Raw genomic sequence first — 14,478 nt, forward strand, 5'->3', positions numbered from 1 at the left:
CTGTATAATCAAATTCAATTAAGTGTGCCTTAAAATAGCCGAGCTCCACAACAAACATCTCCACCCAGAGCTATGATGAACGCTGAAAGCTTCTCCACAGGACTTGATTAGACAGCTCAAGTGATGAAGGGGAAGCTGAAGAGGGGAGACAGATATCAGCCACCACCAAATGCACGGAGACCCCCCCCCCCCCCAGCCATCCACCCATCCCCACCCCCGTCATCCACCCCACACACACACACACACACCCACCTCCCTGCGGGGTGAGAACCAGACCAAATCATCCGCACATTAATGCGCTATTAGGCCAGTGATTAGGATGAGGGATGGTTGGATGTCTAACGAGCGAGTCATTGTGCATGTCAGTGTGTCTCTCTCCGGGTGTGTGGGTGTGTGTCCTAATGAGCACTGGTGGACCCCTGCCACTGCTTTGATTGACAAGTAGCTGGGAGGTTTGTGTCATCAGCAGAGGGATGGCAGAGGTGGGAAGGTGGCTGATGTCACACTCAAACCCCAACATGGGTACCCAACATACACACACAAGTAATCACCACTGGACAGTTATTAATTACATAATTGGAGTCTGTATTTCACTGTAACTATATTGCAGGGGTGGACTCAAGGTAAGAATGAATGGACGGCTGGGTGGGTGTAAATAAATGTATTATCTATCTAAACATTAATCTGCACATGGGTATTTAAACTGTGCTGATTAAACTCTAATGGGGACTGATGGGAGGAAAGGGGAGATGGATCTGGAGGGTTTTTGGGGGTTAGGATAAAGTGTGTGTTTGTGTGTGTGTATGTGTAAGTGTGCTGAGGAGGGTGGGAGATTACAGATGGCAGCCACTCAGAGATGTGTGTTTTTTATCGTAATAAACAAGTGTGATAAAGTGTGTGTGTGCAGCTATAAACTACTGTGCCTTAATAAAACGTGATGAGTTGGAAAATTGCATATAAGTCTGTGTGGCTGGGGGAAGCCAAAACACAACACACACTGTTGTGCGCGTGCCAATGCAGCACACTGGATCAGATCGTCCCTGACCTACATTCCTCTGCTGTGTAGGGATTCACTCCACCTGCATGAACACCAATTACAGTAAGTAGCATAACAGAGGAGTGGAGGTCACCTACATTATAAACCATCAGAGGTGTAAGTAATGAGACACATTTTCCCCTGACACTGCTACACAGTTGTGTTTTACTTCTCTACCTTTGAAACTGAAACTGAAAAACAAAAAGGACAGGAGCCAAATCAACTGGTGATTAGGTGCACCAGCCAGCGACCACAGCAAGTGTCCCAAATCAAACGCAACCTTCCATGTTTGCGTGGCGAACTGGTGCATGCTGGGTCGGGCTAAGCACTGAATGCTAAACCAGTGAGTGACAGTGGAGCCTTCAGCCGTGGCTTCTACTGCATGTTCACTTCCACTGTCAGTGAGGTGTGCACCACCTCTCTGTTGTTTTTGATGATCCATATTGTGACTGCAGAGCACCAGTCAAATCAGTGTTTGAAAACAAAAGAGCCGTTTCATCAATAATGTTATGAAAAACTCTGTGGACACCTACTATGGTGTTGTAATTATCAGTTGTATGCACAGTGCAAAGTGCCTGACAGGAATTTATAGTTACTCCTGTGTGGTTCATTTACACCTGCATACTGTATGTGTGGAAACTCAGAGATGTGTTTTAATTGAATTCTTCTCAGATATCATTATTATCACTGTGTAACATTTCTACCCAACCTCATGCTCTGTTTCTGTCTTAATCTTTTTGGCATTTATTGTGATAGGACGGTAGAGAGACGACAAAGAGGTGGCTGGTCGTACAATCTTGTACTGGGGATGATCTTACTGAACTATTTAATTTGGAGACTTCAATCTCTTCTATTGTGAGGTGTTACAGCTAACAATAGGCCTATAAAGTACAGTGTATATGAATTACAAGTGCTAAGCCTAAGTCCTTAATGCAGTGGCAGGATCCTTTGCTGCAGGTGATTCCTTTTCTCTTCCCTGACTGCCTCTACTATCACTATGAAATAAAACAGAAATGCCAAAAAAAGAAAGAAAATCTTTTAAATACAGAGTAGCTGACCCACTAGCTGCAGCCAGTGACAGCAGTACATGTTTCTCAGCGAGTGTGATGTAGTACTACATGTACTAGTTCTCCACGGAGCACAACAAGAGCCAGTGTCACCAGCTGCAGGGAAAGACAGGCGAGACCTCCCTGCCTCAGGGAAACCAGGGAAACCTGAGGCTGGAAGGGGCGGGGCTAGCTGGTCAGCAGAGACCGAACTTTCACATCACAGCACTTCCTGTAGCACCTCATAAATAAGTAAGAAAACCAAATGAATACTCCATAGGAACCAAGCAAAGAATGTTACTCAGATTGAAAACAGAAGAAAACATTGTAGGTGAAGATGAGCAACGAGCAGACAAACATCTGGAAGAAACACTGAAGAGTAGGAACATTTTTTTATGATCTTTGTGCCAGAGTTCTTAATTTGTAGGTTTATCTTGGAAAACGTAATTTAATCAACAGTGCACGTGTCCTTGACTTTCTATTTACCCTCTGCTACTGAGCCTGAGTAAAGGAAGATATTAATTGTTGGTCACGGTAATAAGTTATGAAACGTCCGTTTGTAGATGAATATTTCAAATTAATGTACACTGACTTGACTTCTGTTAGATTTTTCTTTCAAGCCAAGTAATAATTTCAGCTCAGATGTCGGTTTGATGTCTATGACCACAGTGGGAATACAAGAAAACAGACATCAATGGAGCCTTTTGGCATTAATTGAGGACTACATTTGTCATACATCGTTAAATCTTGTGTATTTAACCGTTTTGTGATTTCAGCATTTCAAACTAATTGAAAATCCATTCATGAATTTTAAAGGAATCATAAAGGAATGGCGTGACACATTAATTTTCCTTCATTATGTGAAAATATGGACACCACTCTCATCTTGGAACATGGATATATAGCTAGAGCCAGCAGCCACTTAGCTTAACTCGGGCATAAAGGGGAAACAGCTGCCTCTAGCTTATTAGTGAACAGTGATGGAAGTGATATCGATCTCAATATCTCACTCTCAACTGGAAAACTATAAGTCCAATTATTCATATATCTAATTTAAAGTCAATCCAATGGATTTCAAATGCTACAGAGCTGCTTTTTCTTTTGACACTTCAAATATTTTATTTTCCCTTGGCAGTATAATCCCGTTGGTCTGTCTGCTGTCCCTTTTCAGGTGTTGAACAGGTCACTCTAAGGTGATATCAGGACTTGATCAGAAGTGAATCTTGGGTGTCAGAATCTTCTATTCCCTGTGAATAGTTCATACATCTGAGCCTCACACACTCCAGAGTTCTCACCCCAAACTTGCACAGATACCATCTGATTTCTTTGAGAATTATTTACAGTGGTCTAAATCTATGGCCAGACTAAAAGTTCTACACGGCCTGGCTTTGGTTTTTAGATCAAAAGGCTGCAGACTGAGCCAAAAAGTGTTTGGATGTGAGAGCAGATTGTCCTCTAATATCCTGAGTCTGGTTACAGGGCTGAAGTATGAGGAGCAGTAGTAGCTCCCACTCTGACTCACTTGGCACTCGGTTGATGGCTCTCAGTGGCCTCAGCACCCGCACCGTCCTCACCGCTGAAAAACTGACGTTCTGCAGGTTGAGAGAGTACTCCAACATCCTGAGAGAGAGAGAGAGAGAGAGAGAGAGAGAGAGAGAGAGAGAGAGAGAGAGAGAGAGAGAGAGAGAGAATAATGTTAAAACAACAAAACAAATATTTTCTGTCACAGGTCAAATACAGAACCTGCTTCCTGTAAAGAAAAGACACAATTAACCAGTTCAATTATGTACTGCGTGTATTACATGCTCTCTCACTCTTTCTGGGCAAGTGGCAATTAATCCCATAATAATCTGAATCACATCGACACTCCTGCCTTTAGAGACCACTGCAATGCATGTGTTCTGGCAAACAGCATGCTTTCATTCCAGAGCGAACTGGACTGCAACTCCAGGACCAGAAAGTTAGAAAAACACCACACGCACACACAACGCAGTGCATGTGTTTGTGCTTGTATGCGGAGCATGGCATGCACGCAATGTTTGTGCGCCTGACAAACACATGCACCCCCCCGCGCTATCAACCTTCAAAGGAGAGAGGACAGGCATATGTGCATCCCCTCCCGAGACATCAAGGGTGGGTGAATCACTTGTCATTGAGCGGAGGATGTGGCATCATGGTACATAAAGAGAGCAGCATCAGATCAGTCTTCCCTGTAACCTTGAGGCAGCCTGAGCTCCTAACAGCCTCTCCAGCAGCGCTTCAGAGGCGCTGGGATGGGAGGTTAGAAGGACGGCGCTAAGAGGAGAGAGCAGGACCGAGGAATGCTTGAAAAAACGTTTTTCTTGTTTTTTGATCGGTGTTTATCGTCTCCTCTTCTCACACTTGCGCTCTCTCTCTCTCTCTCTCGTGTGTATGCGTACGTGTGCTTGTGCTTGTGTGTGTGTCGAGCAGATGCTGAGCACATGTGCAGGGGCATGCAGATGAAGGAATTCCCTACTCGCAACGACTCCAAGTCTGTCTGTCTGACAAATTTGCAACACATGTTGGACAGTATGTGTGTGTGTATTTGTGTGTGTGTGTGTGTGTGTGCACAAGCCTGTTGATCACCTGAGGTGCAAGAAGCTCATTCAATGAGTGTATGAATGTCTATGTCCCAGTACAGTATCAGCCATTTCTGTTTAGTTAGACTAAATGAATACTGAGATAGATACACAATGGAGGAATTAGAGATGGGTGACATTGGCAGAGACCCATGGGGCAATGGGGCATCTTGCTGGCGGCAGTAGGGGTGCTCACAATAACAAATATATAATTACTGATGTATTATTAATAATACATTTGCATTTTGTTTTGATTTATTTGCACATCATGATAATTACATCATATCACCACAGGTCAGGGTGGGCGCCTTCTGACTTCTGCCCGTTGTCTCCTCTCTCACTCTCAGATACTGAGGGAGATGGGGAGATGGAGGGGGTGGGGGTAGTTTCATCATGCACTGGAGTGGCTGAATCTATTAAATAGCACATGTCTGTCTCCATTAATAAAATCAGTCACACTATGAAAAGCTGCCAAGTAGGAATTCTTTCACACTACTGTGAACCTCGATCTGTACTTTCACACACACAGATTTTTTTTTCGAGGTTTTGTGAGTTCATTAAGAATAATAAACACCACCCATGTGTTTGAAGTAGTTTGAAGGAAAAGTTAGGTTCTTTTAAGAGCAAAGGAATGGAGGGTTTGTGCAATTTTGTAATTTGTCTGTTGTTACTTTAGTTTGGTATTTCTGATTATGTGTGATTATTATGTGATTGGTATTTATTTTGTGTTTTATTCTATTTGTGAAGATTTGGTGTTGTGGTTATGATCAGTTATTTGAAGTGACAGTTTGTGCAGAATAGTATGTAGATCTATTGGGGGGGGGGGGTACACATTCTCTTTCATACACATACAAACTACATGCAACACTCACACCTAGCACTGACAGATGGCCTGCAAAGTAGAGACAGAAGGTAAATGGGTAAACAGTTACCACAACACTAGAGAGCTGCCCTTCTCTCACCAGTGGAGAGGGCTAACACTGTAATCCAGCCCCTGGGAACAGGTACATCACATCAGCAGCTGTGTTAGGGCTGCCATGGAAATTCAAGTCTAAAGAAATCAACTGGTAATTTTTTTAGGAAGAGTAAAATACTGCCTTAAGGGCATAGAAGAGAACTGACACAGATTAGATTCCCAGTCAGTCAACTATCAGTCCCATTATAAATTCTAAGGGACATATCACATACCACAAGAAATCAAAACTCCACAGACATAAGATTTCAGGGTTAATTAGTAAAGAGTGAGCCTGTGAAAAACAGATTTATATCTATATTTGTATATCTGTGTCTTCACTGTGCTTAAGTAATCTAGATACCATACAATTGTTAATTGATAAACATGATTTATTTCTTTACTTCTGTAAGAATGCAAATAAGCACATTTCTCAAACAAGGTCAACATAACAAACCCTTCCAGACAGAAAATGTCAGACTGAATAATGAAATGAAAACAAAATTCCATTTCAATCTGATTATCAGGCTATAGAAGATATAGAATACTCATTAAATTCAGCGTAATTTCAGGTCTGCGTGGTGCAGACCCTATGGGAAATTTATAGGAACATTATCAGGACACCAATGGGAAAACTCATGTTTGAGTGCCACAGCCACGCTATAAATCCCCAGAGTAATGTAATACAAATATTAGGGTAATTTTTCATCAGACAGGGTCACATAAACAAACTTAAAAGCAGATGATGAATGATGTCTGTTGAAAAATAGTCCATGCAAAAACACTTGCTGCCCTTGATGAGAGCCAGATGAATGTTGGTGTGCTCAGTGAAAACTGACCCATCTCCCCTCATCTGGAATGAAGAAACAGCCGAGGAGAAATGGAGTGTATCAAACAAACGATGGAAACGACAGGAAGTCGTGCGCTGATTTCGTCAGAGTCCGTGCCAGTGTTGATGTTGCTGATACAGGGGAGGGCAGCGGGAGGAGGAGGACGAAAATGAGAAGCAGCAGAGGACGAGGGGAGGCCCAACCTTCGGGGGAGTTTGCGTGAGGAGAATTCCCAAACTAAAGCATGCAAAGCCAATCCACACACGGCGCTGGAGTCGCGTGTAGACGCCTTCGCTTCGTAGCCCGTCCTCTGTTATCGCAGAGGGCGTGTGTTTGTGCCAAAACAGCAGGGCACATGAAGGATGGTATACATACAGCTGTCCAGCTACACCACCTCCAACACAAAGGCAACAGTAGCTTGGAACATCTCATGCACACGCGCACACACACACACACACTCTAGACGTAATGCCACCCAGAAAGACCTATAATAGGAAAACTACTCAAGACAGCTCAGGAATGTAGGACAGTGTCCAAAGCTTAACCCGTCCTGTCCTCATCTAACCTAATCTATCTGCTTGTATATATTAGTCCGTCCATCTTCTGTCTGTCTTAGTCACTCCACTCATCAGTCTTCCTGCAGCTTGTGCACAGTTGTAGAGTAGCTTCCAGCCCCACATCTGACACATGGATACAAAGGGATAGATAAATCATAGAGCAACCAAATCGCTAAATCCTGGTAAAATCAATAGTAAGACACATAGAAAATGAACCTCACCAGCGTGTATCCATCATTTCCCTGCCCAGGCTTCCATTTGACAATGTTAATGAAAATCATGATGTATAGATATAGGTATACTGAAGAAAACTCAATGGAATTAACAGGTTTTCTGGAGTCTCTCCACAGGCTTCGTGATTTGGAGCTGGGATAGAAACACATGGTGAGGCAAACCAGACACATGTTTAGAGCCCCCAATTAGAAAACTGCTTCATGATGGACCTTCACATTGGTCCATTTTTCAGTGGTATCTCTAAACCCACATTAAAGCTCCTATTAAGACAATAGCACTTGCAGACCAGACCAATCTCAAACCTACAAGCAGTTACCTGATCACACAGCAGCGCAGCATCTATCAGGCTTTGTCATAGAGAACCTGCCCTGCCTTTAGAATACAGACCAACAATCTTAGAGCTTACGCTTTGGTACTATTTGAAGTAAATGGAGCATTTGACATCATCATATTTTAATCTGGAGACTTGAGAGGTGGGTTAGCCAAGCTAAACTGGGTTTTGAATCATATCTTCATGAACACAATTTTCGTGTTTAATTCGGGGAATTCGAGCTGAGAACAGTGAGCAATGATAATAAATGTGTCAAATTAACAGACACACAACACATGTATGCCATTGTTCTTCTGTGTCCACTGCCTCCTAACACACCGTCCCCTCCTTACACACTGTCCCTGCAAATTTAACTGAACAGAAAATCTCATAGATATGTGCTCTAGATATCTACAAGCTTTTTTGTTGTTATTTTTTTAATTTCATTCTCTTAATATCTCTCATCCTAATATTTCATAGTCATCTCTTCTTGTCTTCACACTTAATTTCTAATTGTGCAGTGAATAGAAAGATATGCAGGTGCAAAATGTTTTGGGGCTCTATTACACATTTGCATATGTGACCCCCTGGAGTCAAAGCACTTATCCATGAAATATTGAATGATATGCTGAAATAGTTCTAAGTGATGCATTCAGGGATGGACATCAGTACCTCTGCACTCTGTTACTGTAGGCTCACCCTCATTCTTCATGCTACCTCTTGGCTCTACAATCAACATTCTGCCTAACTCCACTGTCTGTACTGCATGACTTATTAATAAAGACTTTTATTACTGGATGACACTGCAGCAGCACGTTGCTCCATCATATTCTGTCCTTTTATTCATTCATGACATAACCAGTCATGTTTTTTCTCTCTCTGATATTTCTGGTCACATTTTGTTTACGTACTTTCTATTTGCCTCCACATCAGTGACAGGCAAGCTGTCACACTAGATGTTCCTCAGAAAATGAATTAAACGTGATGGATAGTTCTTAGGCTGTGTGTATGTGGGGGCTGGTTTTGACTGTGGTGTCAGCCTCTCCATACAGACACGTATTGTTGAAGTCGAAATGCTGTGTGCGCTCACTCGTACCAACTTTTATGTGACAACCACCTTATTATATCGTTGGCTGCATGGGCAGTAGCTAATACTGAGGAAGTGGTTATTTAAATGAAGTGTGTGTAGAATGAGAAGAAGTAGAGAAAGGAAAAAAACACAGGGAACAGACAGATGGAGTGTTTTCATGCTGAATTGGAACGAAACCCTTACATCAGCAACACTTCCTGTCATCAACCCACTCTGCTGCTTATCTAACCCAAATGTTAACCAACTTCTTTTTCACAGCCCTGGCGGATAATTGAATATCTCTCTTTCTCTTGCGAAAATCAGATACTATGAAGGAGTCCTCCTCTTCCCCGTCGCAAAATAGAAATGTCAGAGGTGTTATCTGCAAAACTGTACTCTTGCATTAAGTGACTCTTTGAGTGAACTCTTCACAGTTCCCATGAACAAATGAGAGATTCAGCTATACGCCCTACTGTTGTACCCCATTCCACTTTCTGCTATTGGGCTGATGGGCAATGAAACAAAACTGTAGTTGGCTTAAATGAAAATGAAAACAAGACACACCAATAAAAACAGCCAATATTTAATAATACATAACAGTAATATGATTATGTACTTACTATCGTCCCCTCCAGGAGCTCATTATTTTGTAACTGTAGGAAACTCTGTTTACAAAAAAGCTTGCAAACTGTGACCTTGTCTTTCCTGCATATGAAATCTAAGTCTACTTTAAACCAACTATCCCAACGTCAAACAAAGTCACTCAGCAAACCAGTGTTCTCACTCTTTAATACCTTATTTCAGTCATTTTCTAGGGAACTGCAGAGTGAGGCATCCTGCTGGCCCCATGCGATCAATTTAAATGCAACAACTTTTTATTTGTATCTTGGGGCAAAATGAGCTTTAGAGGGGAGCCCCACTGATTTTACACATCAAAGTGTGTTTACATGTGTCACGAAGCACTACTGCAGCATACAGCATGTGAGAAAAGTCGTAAATAATACATTGCCTCGAGCGCTGACGTTGAGTCGGTGTTGGTTGGTGCTCAAGTCCCTTTACATCCAACCTTACTGTCATGTTGCAACTAGCAGAGGAGTGCCACCTAGAGTGATACTGATGTACACCCTCCTGTCAATCAGAGTCAAGTGTTGTCTACTCTGTGAAGCTATTTGTTTGTTTAATGCAGTAATGATTAATATGTATACACCAATTGCACATGCCAATGCAGGTTTCATGCTAATGTGATTAGTTTCCCTAGAACCTACAAAGCCTGTAACTGTAGCACAGCCTTCAACAAATCAGCTTTAAAGGCCAATCTTTAACTCCTAGGCTTAACACATCAATTCTGTGATGTGATGTCAGGTGACAGCCGATGCTTGAACTTTCTAAAACAACCAGACGACATTCACACCCACTTCACACCATGAGTGACCAGGTAGGTGAGAGAGCAGGCGGGGTTTCAACTCTAGTTCTGTTTTTTCCACTCCAAGTCATTCTGTCACTGCACAACAGAGTGCAACACAATGAAAACCTTCAAGAAAAATAAAGACATTCATGATCTTATTGCAACCTACACTCTTTGGAACAAAAGCATACTATGAGAGAGGCCAGTCCGTTCTGTGGAGTGAATTAATCACACACTGCTTTTCAATGCAGCCTCTTGAGGCACATCAATTCTACTGTTTATAAAGATAATGATATCCAGTGGATTGAATGAAGGCAATGATTGCACATATTGCATAATGCATATACATGCTCTGTATAATGGCTGCAGCTATCCATAGCAATACATGGTCATTAAAAGTTTTCATCTCAAAATTCAGAGTAAATGTTTTCATATGATATTTCACCTTTGGAAAACAGACTTTTAGGCTCATTATGGCTCATTTATAGATAATTTACTATAAATGACCCATTCCGTCTCTGTTTTCATACTTCCAATAACCGCTAAATGTCAGTGATCTAAACTGGCAACACTATCAAAACGAGTATTTTCACGGTGTCTGTCCTCAAACATCAGACCCGATTAAAAATTGAAGGAGTCCAACGAGGCTATCGACCTGAATGCCTCGGCTTCTCTGCCTCTCCCAGTCTGCCTTTCTAAGACAATCTGTCACCTTCCTACAGTTCCCTCCTCAGTCTCTTCCTCCTCAGTTATCCTTTCTGTCCCTCCACAGGAGGAATCCAGCCACTGAGAAAGTGCAAAGCCGGATTGATTTACAAAGGATCGGATCCCCTGTCTGCTACAGTGAGTGCTACCTAGTCTGCTATTTAGACTATTGACTAGGGCTCCACTGCACTGATCCCTAAATAAATACATAAATAATGGAAACATCCATTTGACAAGTTATTTAATCTGGAGGTGAGGCTTAAAGTACAGCAAACTTCAACTACTTTAACTTGTTTCTTTTTCTTGATATCAATATAATGACTGGTCTTATTGAGTCTCGGTTAAAAAAAGTTTCACCTTGCAGATCTTCAGGTTAAACTGAATGAAAAAGCACTAAGCCACTGAGCACCCTGAGTGTCAGAGTCATTAAAGTGTCTGTAGACGGTTTGCAAGGCAAGATATCTCTTGGGTTATGTACTTGGCTGCAAAGAAATTGTGTTTAAAATCAGGAATCAGCTCATTTACCGACTACCATTCAGAAAATAATTGAAATAAATATTTCAATTGATGCAGAAATGAGCCTTTGCCCAGTATAAGTTTTCTCATTTCAAAAAGAACTTCTGGCCAATTAAACTTTTCTTTGTTCCGTTTTGTATTATTCCTATCAACTGTTACAACATTGTCCTCGTCAGCTAAATGACTCTGCAGAATTTCAACACAGTCTATACAGTAGTCACTGAGATATTTCAGTCTGGATCATGGTGGTGGACCGACTGATAAACATTGCAGTCCCCAGAGCCACAGCAGCGCTAGCTTGACTAAAAATAGGACAGAGTTGTCATGAAGTGTAAATATCCTATTGTCATGCATGTAATGAGATGAAGTTGTGATTTATGACTGAGAGCAAACTAGAGATCACAAAGTCAACCACACATAATAATAATAATAATAAAAAAACATCAAGCACACAAATCTGGCTGCTGAGGCCATCACAGAGGATGCAAATATAAAGTCATCACTGGAAAAAAGTAGTGATTTAACACAACATCCCTCCTGCACCGCTATCACCTCACTGCCAAAAACTCTCTCCCTGCACATTTCATGGCTCCCTCCTTCTCCACCTGTTTGCTCTGAGCGGTTCTGGATGGTTCCCTCCCGTCGGCAGCAGAGAGTGATGGAGGGGTGATTAGTAGGGAAGAGCGCAGACCTGCTGAAGAAGCAGCTTAGCTGTAATTATCATCTCGGAAAGAAACAAACAGTTCATCAGAGCCTTCCTCCACAGACCTAACAACTGTTGCCAAGATATATCAAATGCTCGACAACCAGCCGTTACCTTGGATACCATTGTCTCTGTGTGGCTGGGGATGCCCATACATATGAAATATTCTTTTTTGTTTATTTGTTCACAAATGGGAATATGGTGTTATTCATAAATCACAGAGACATATTACCATACCTGCACATGTATCTACTGTACACATGAGACTGTGAATGAAGATGGAGGCAGCATCACTGATGTACTGTAACCCATAGGTGTCTTATGAAACTCAGAGTGAGCTGTCTCCATCCTGCCAGTCTCTGGCTCTGCTCAACATAAAGGGGCGGGGCACCTGTGGAGCTCAGACTTCGCTGCATGTAGGTCCGTGGCGATCTTACGCTCACCCACCTGTCACTCAAAGCAGCATGCCCACAATAATGCAGAGCTTAAATAAAACTTAACCGGATGAGTTATGTAAAGCTTCACCCCACGTACAGTTGTTACTAAGAGTCTATTCCCATGAATTCTCCAAATTGGAAAGTTTCTCTTTTTAGTTAGGTTGAATCCTCCTGAGGCTCACAGCACTTTAAGATCAGTGCAAAGGGCAATTGCAAGAGCACTGCTGATGGATTTTAAATGGTCATTTATAGTTTTTTTAAAAATGGTTAAGCATGTCTGTATTCACAGCTTGAAGCAAATATTTGCACAACTAGTAGATCATGGTGATTAAAATACTTGCATAGCTGTCTTTGATTTGGCGAGGTCCGGCTCAGTGTCTCCTCTCAGCCATCACAAAGGTCAGATACACCGACTCGATGTTCACCATTATTACACTGTACTTTTGACTGAATCTTATTAACACTCCTAACAGGATATCTGGAGGTCAGGGCCCTCTAGCAGTTCAGCATTTAATGAGGCTCCTCGGAAACTTGAACCACATTCAAACACCACTGTTTTTCTTTTTCTTCTTCTTCTGGTGATGGTAGACCTCCACGCTGAGGGACAGACCATAGTTTGCCTTCCTGATGAATCAGCTGGTTTTCTTTATCCACCATTTCCCTCATGAAAGAGCTCAGGACCTGGAGCTGTGCACAGCTGCATTCTTGTCGTTCTGAAAAGCCTTTTCTTTGGGTTTCGCGGCACCGACTCATTAAACTCAATAAACTCTTCATTTATTCTTTTGTACGGTTTCATTTCTGTTTCTTCAAAGCTGCCTCATGTCCCATTAGCGTTTCAATAATGTTTAATTTTGTGGTCATTTATCTGAATTTGTCTCTTGTTGTATTTATGTACTTTCTCCGTGAGGATGTGGGCAAAGCCTCTCTCTTTTGGTTTTATATGGAATATTACATTCATTGACTGCTCTTTCATTAATCTTATAAATAAACTAAACAGAGCAAGTTTTACTCCTTTTTATTTATATATTTAACTACCAACTAATTTTATAATAAAAAGAAAGGCAGAGTTTGTCAGGAGGTGTTATTTTGCATTTTAAAACTCTATACAGCAATACCAATCTCCTGTTCCTTCCTTATGCAGAGTATCCTGTCCTGTCCTGTGCTGCTGCAATGACCCAGTTTCCCCTACAGATACATAATAGTTCCATCTCCATCTATAAACTGTCTCTATTCCTCATAGCAGCAATGTCGTCATTGCCTGTTGCTGTAGTTTACATTCTAAGATCTTTTAATTGGTCTTCTGATAATTTAGTGGATTATTATCTGAACTACAGACATTAAGGAAATTCCAATCTAATTCCCTCTGGTGCTCAGTTCAGTTGCTGAGTCACAGTGACCAATAGGGAAGCCGCTATCCATCTATTTACTATCCATGATGAAAACAAATTTCCATGCAGATAGAACTGCATGATGCAGGAAGAAGAGAAGTCAAGGGATTAAACAAACAAGGACTGAGGAGTTGCCATTACAGACTGTGCTATGACAGAAAACTCATGGGCTGTGCTTTACAGGTGTGTCACTGTAAAAGAAGTGGGTAATGTGTGTCTCACCTCTGCTGCTGAAGGACACTGCACACACACGCATGCACGCACAGAAGGAAATGTGCCCTGTTCCCACTGATGGACAACAGAAGCTGTGGCAGAAGGATGGCATTAAAAACCAGCAGGGGATGTGGTGTGATGAAAATGTCAGACCAAAACCAGCAGGCTGTGTTCTGTAACATGTTTAATCAAATTACTGTGTGTGCGTTGCTGCGTGTACATCTGTGTGCGTGAGTGTGTCTCCCTGTGTGGGTTTACAGTACATGCTCGGTCTTTTCCCGTGTACATGGACAGATTTAAAGGTGCAGCTCGCTCACCTACACATGTGATCCCACCCTCTCCAGCTGTTTAACACATTCTATGCAATTAGGGTAGTTGCTACCGATTTCTAGTTACAAGTCTTTTACTGGACATTTAGGGTAAATCCATTTAATGACTAACCCAGTGGAGGGTAGAATGAAGTAGCCTGATGTTACT

At 41.9% G+C, this 14,478-nt stretch overlaps 1 protein-coding gene across 1 annotated transcript in view; it reads right to left on the bottom strand.

The window, feature by feature from the left end:
* The window catches only part of cacna1g (calcium channel, voltage-dependent, T type, alpha 1G subunit), a 144,889-nt gene that overhangs the window by 114,575 nt on the left and 15,836 nt on the right, over nucleotides 1–14,478 (bottom strand). Inside the window, exon 3 of the mRNA XM_085762278.1 lies at nucleotides 3,605–3,702. Coding sequence (XP_085618404.1) covers nucleotides 3,605–3,702 — 98 coding nt within the window. The remainder of the gene's footprint in view (nucleotides 1–3,604; nucleotides 3,703–14,478) is intronic.

This window comes from Trachurus japonicus, chromosome 19, assembly GCF_045865225.1.
Source record: "Trachurus japonicus isolate A0001 chromosome 19, Traja_1.0".
NCBI lineage: Eukaryota > Metazoa > Chordata > Actinopteri > Carangiformes > Carangidae > Trachurus > Trachurus japonicus.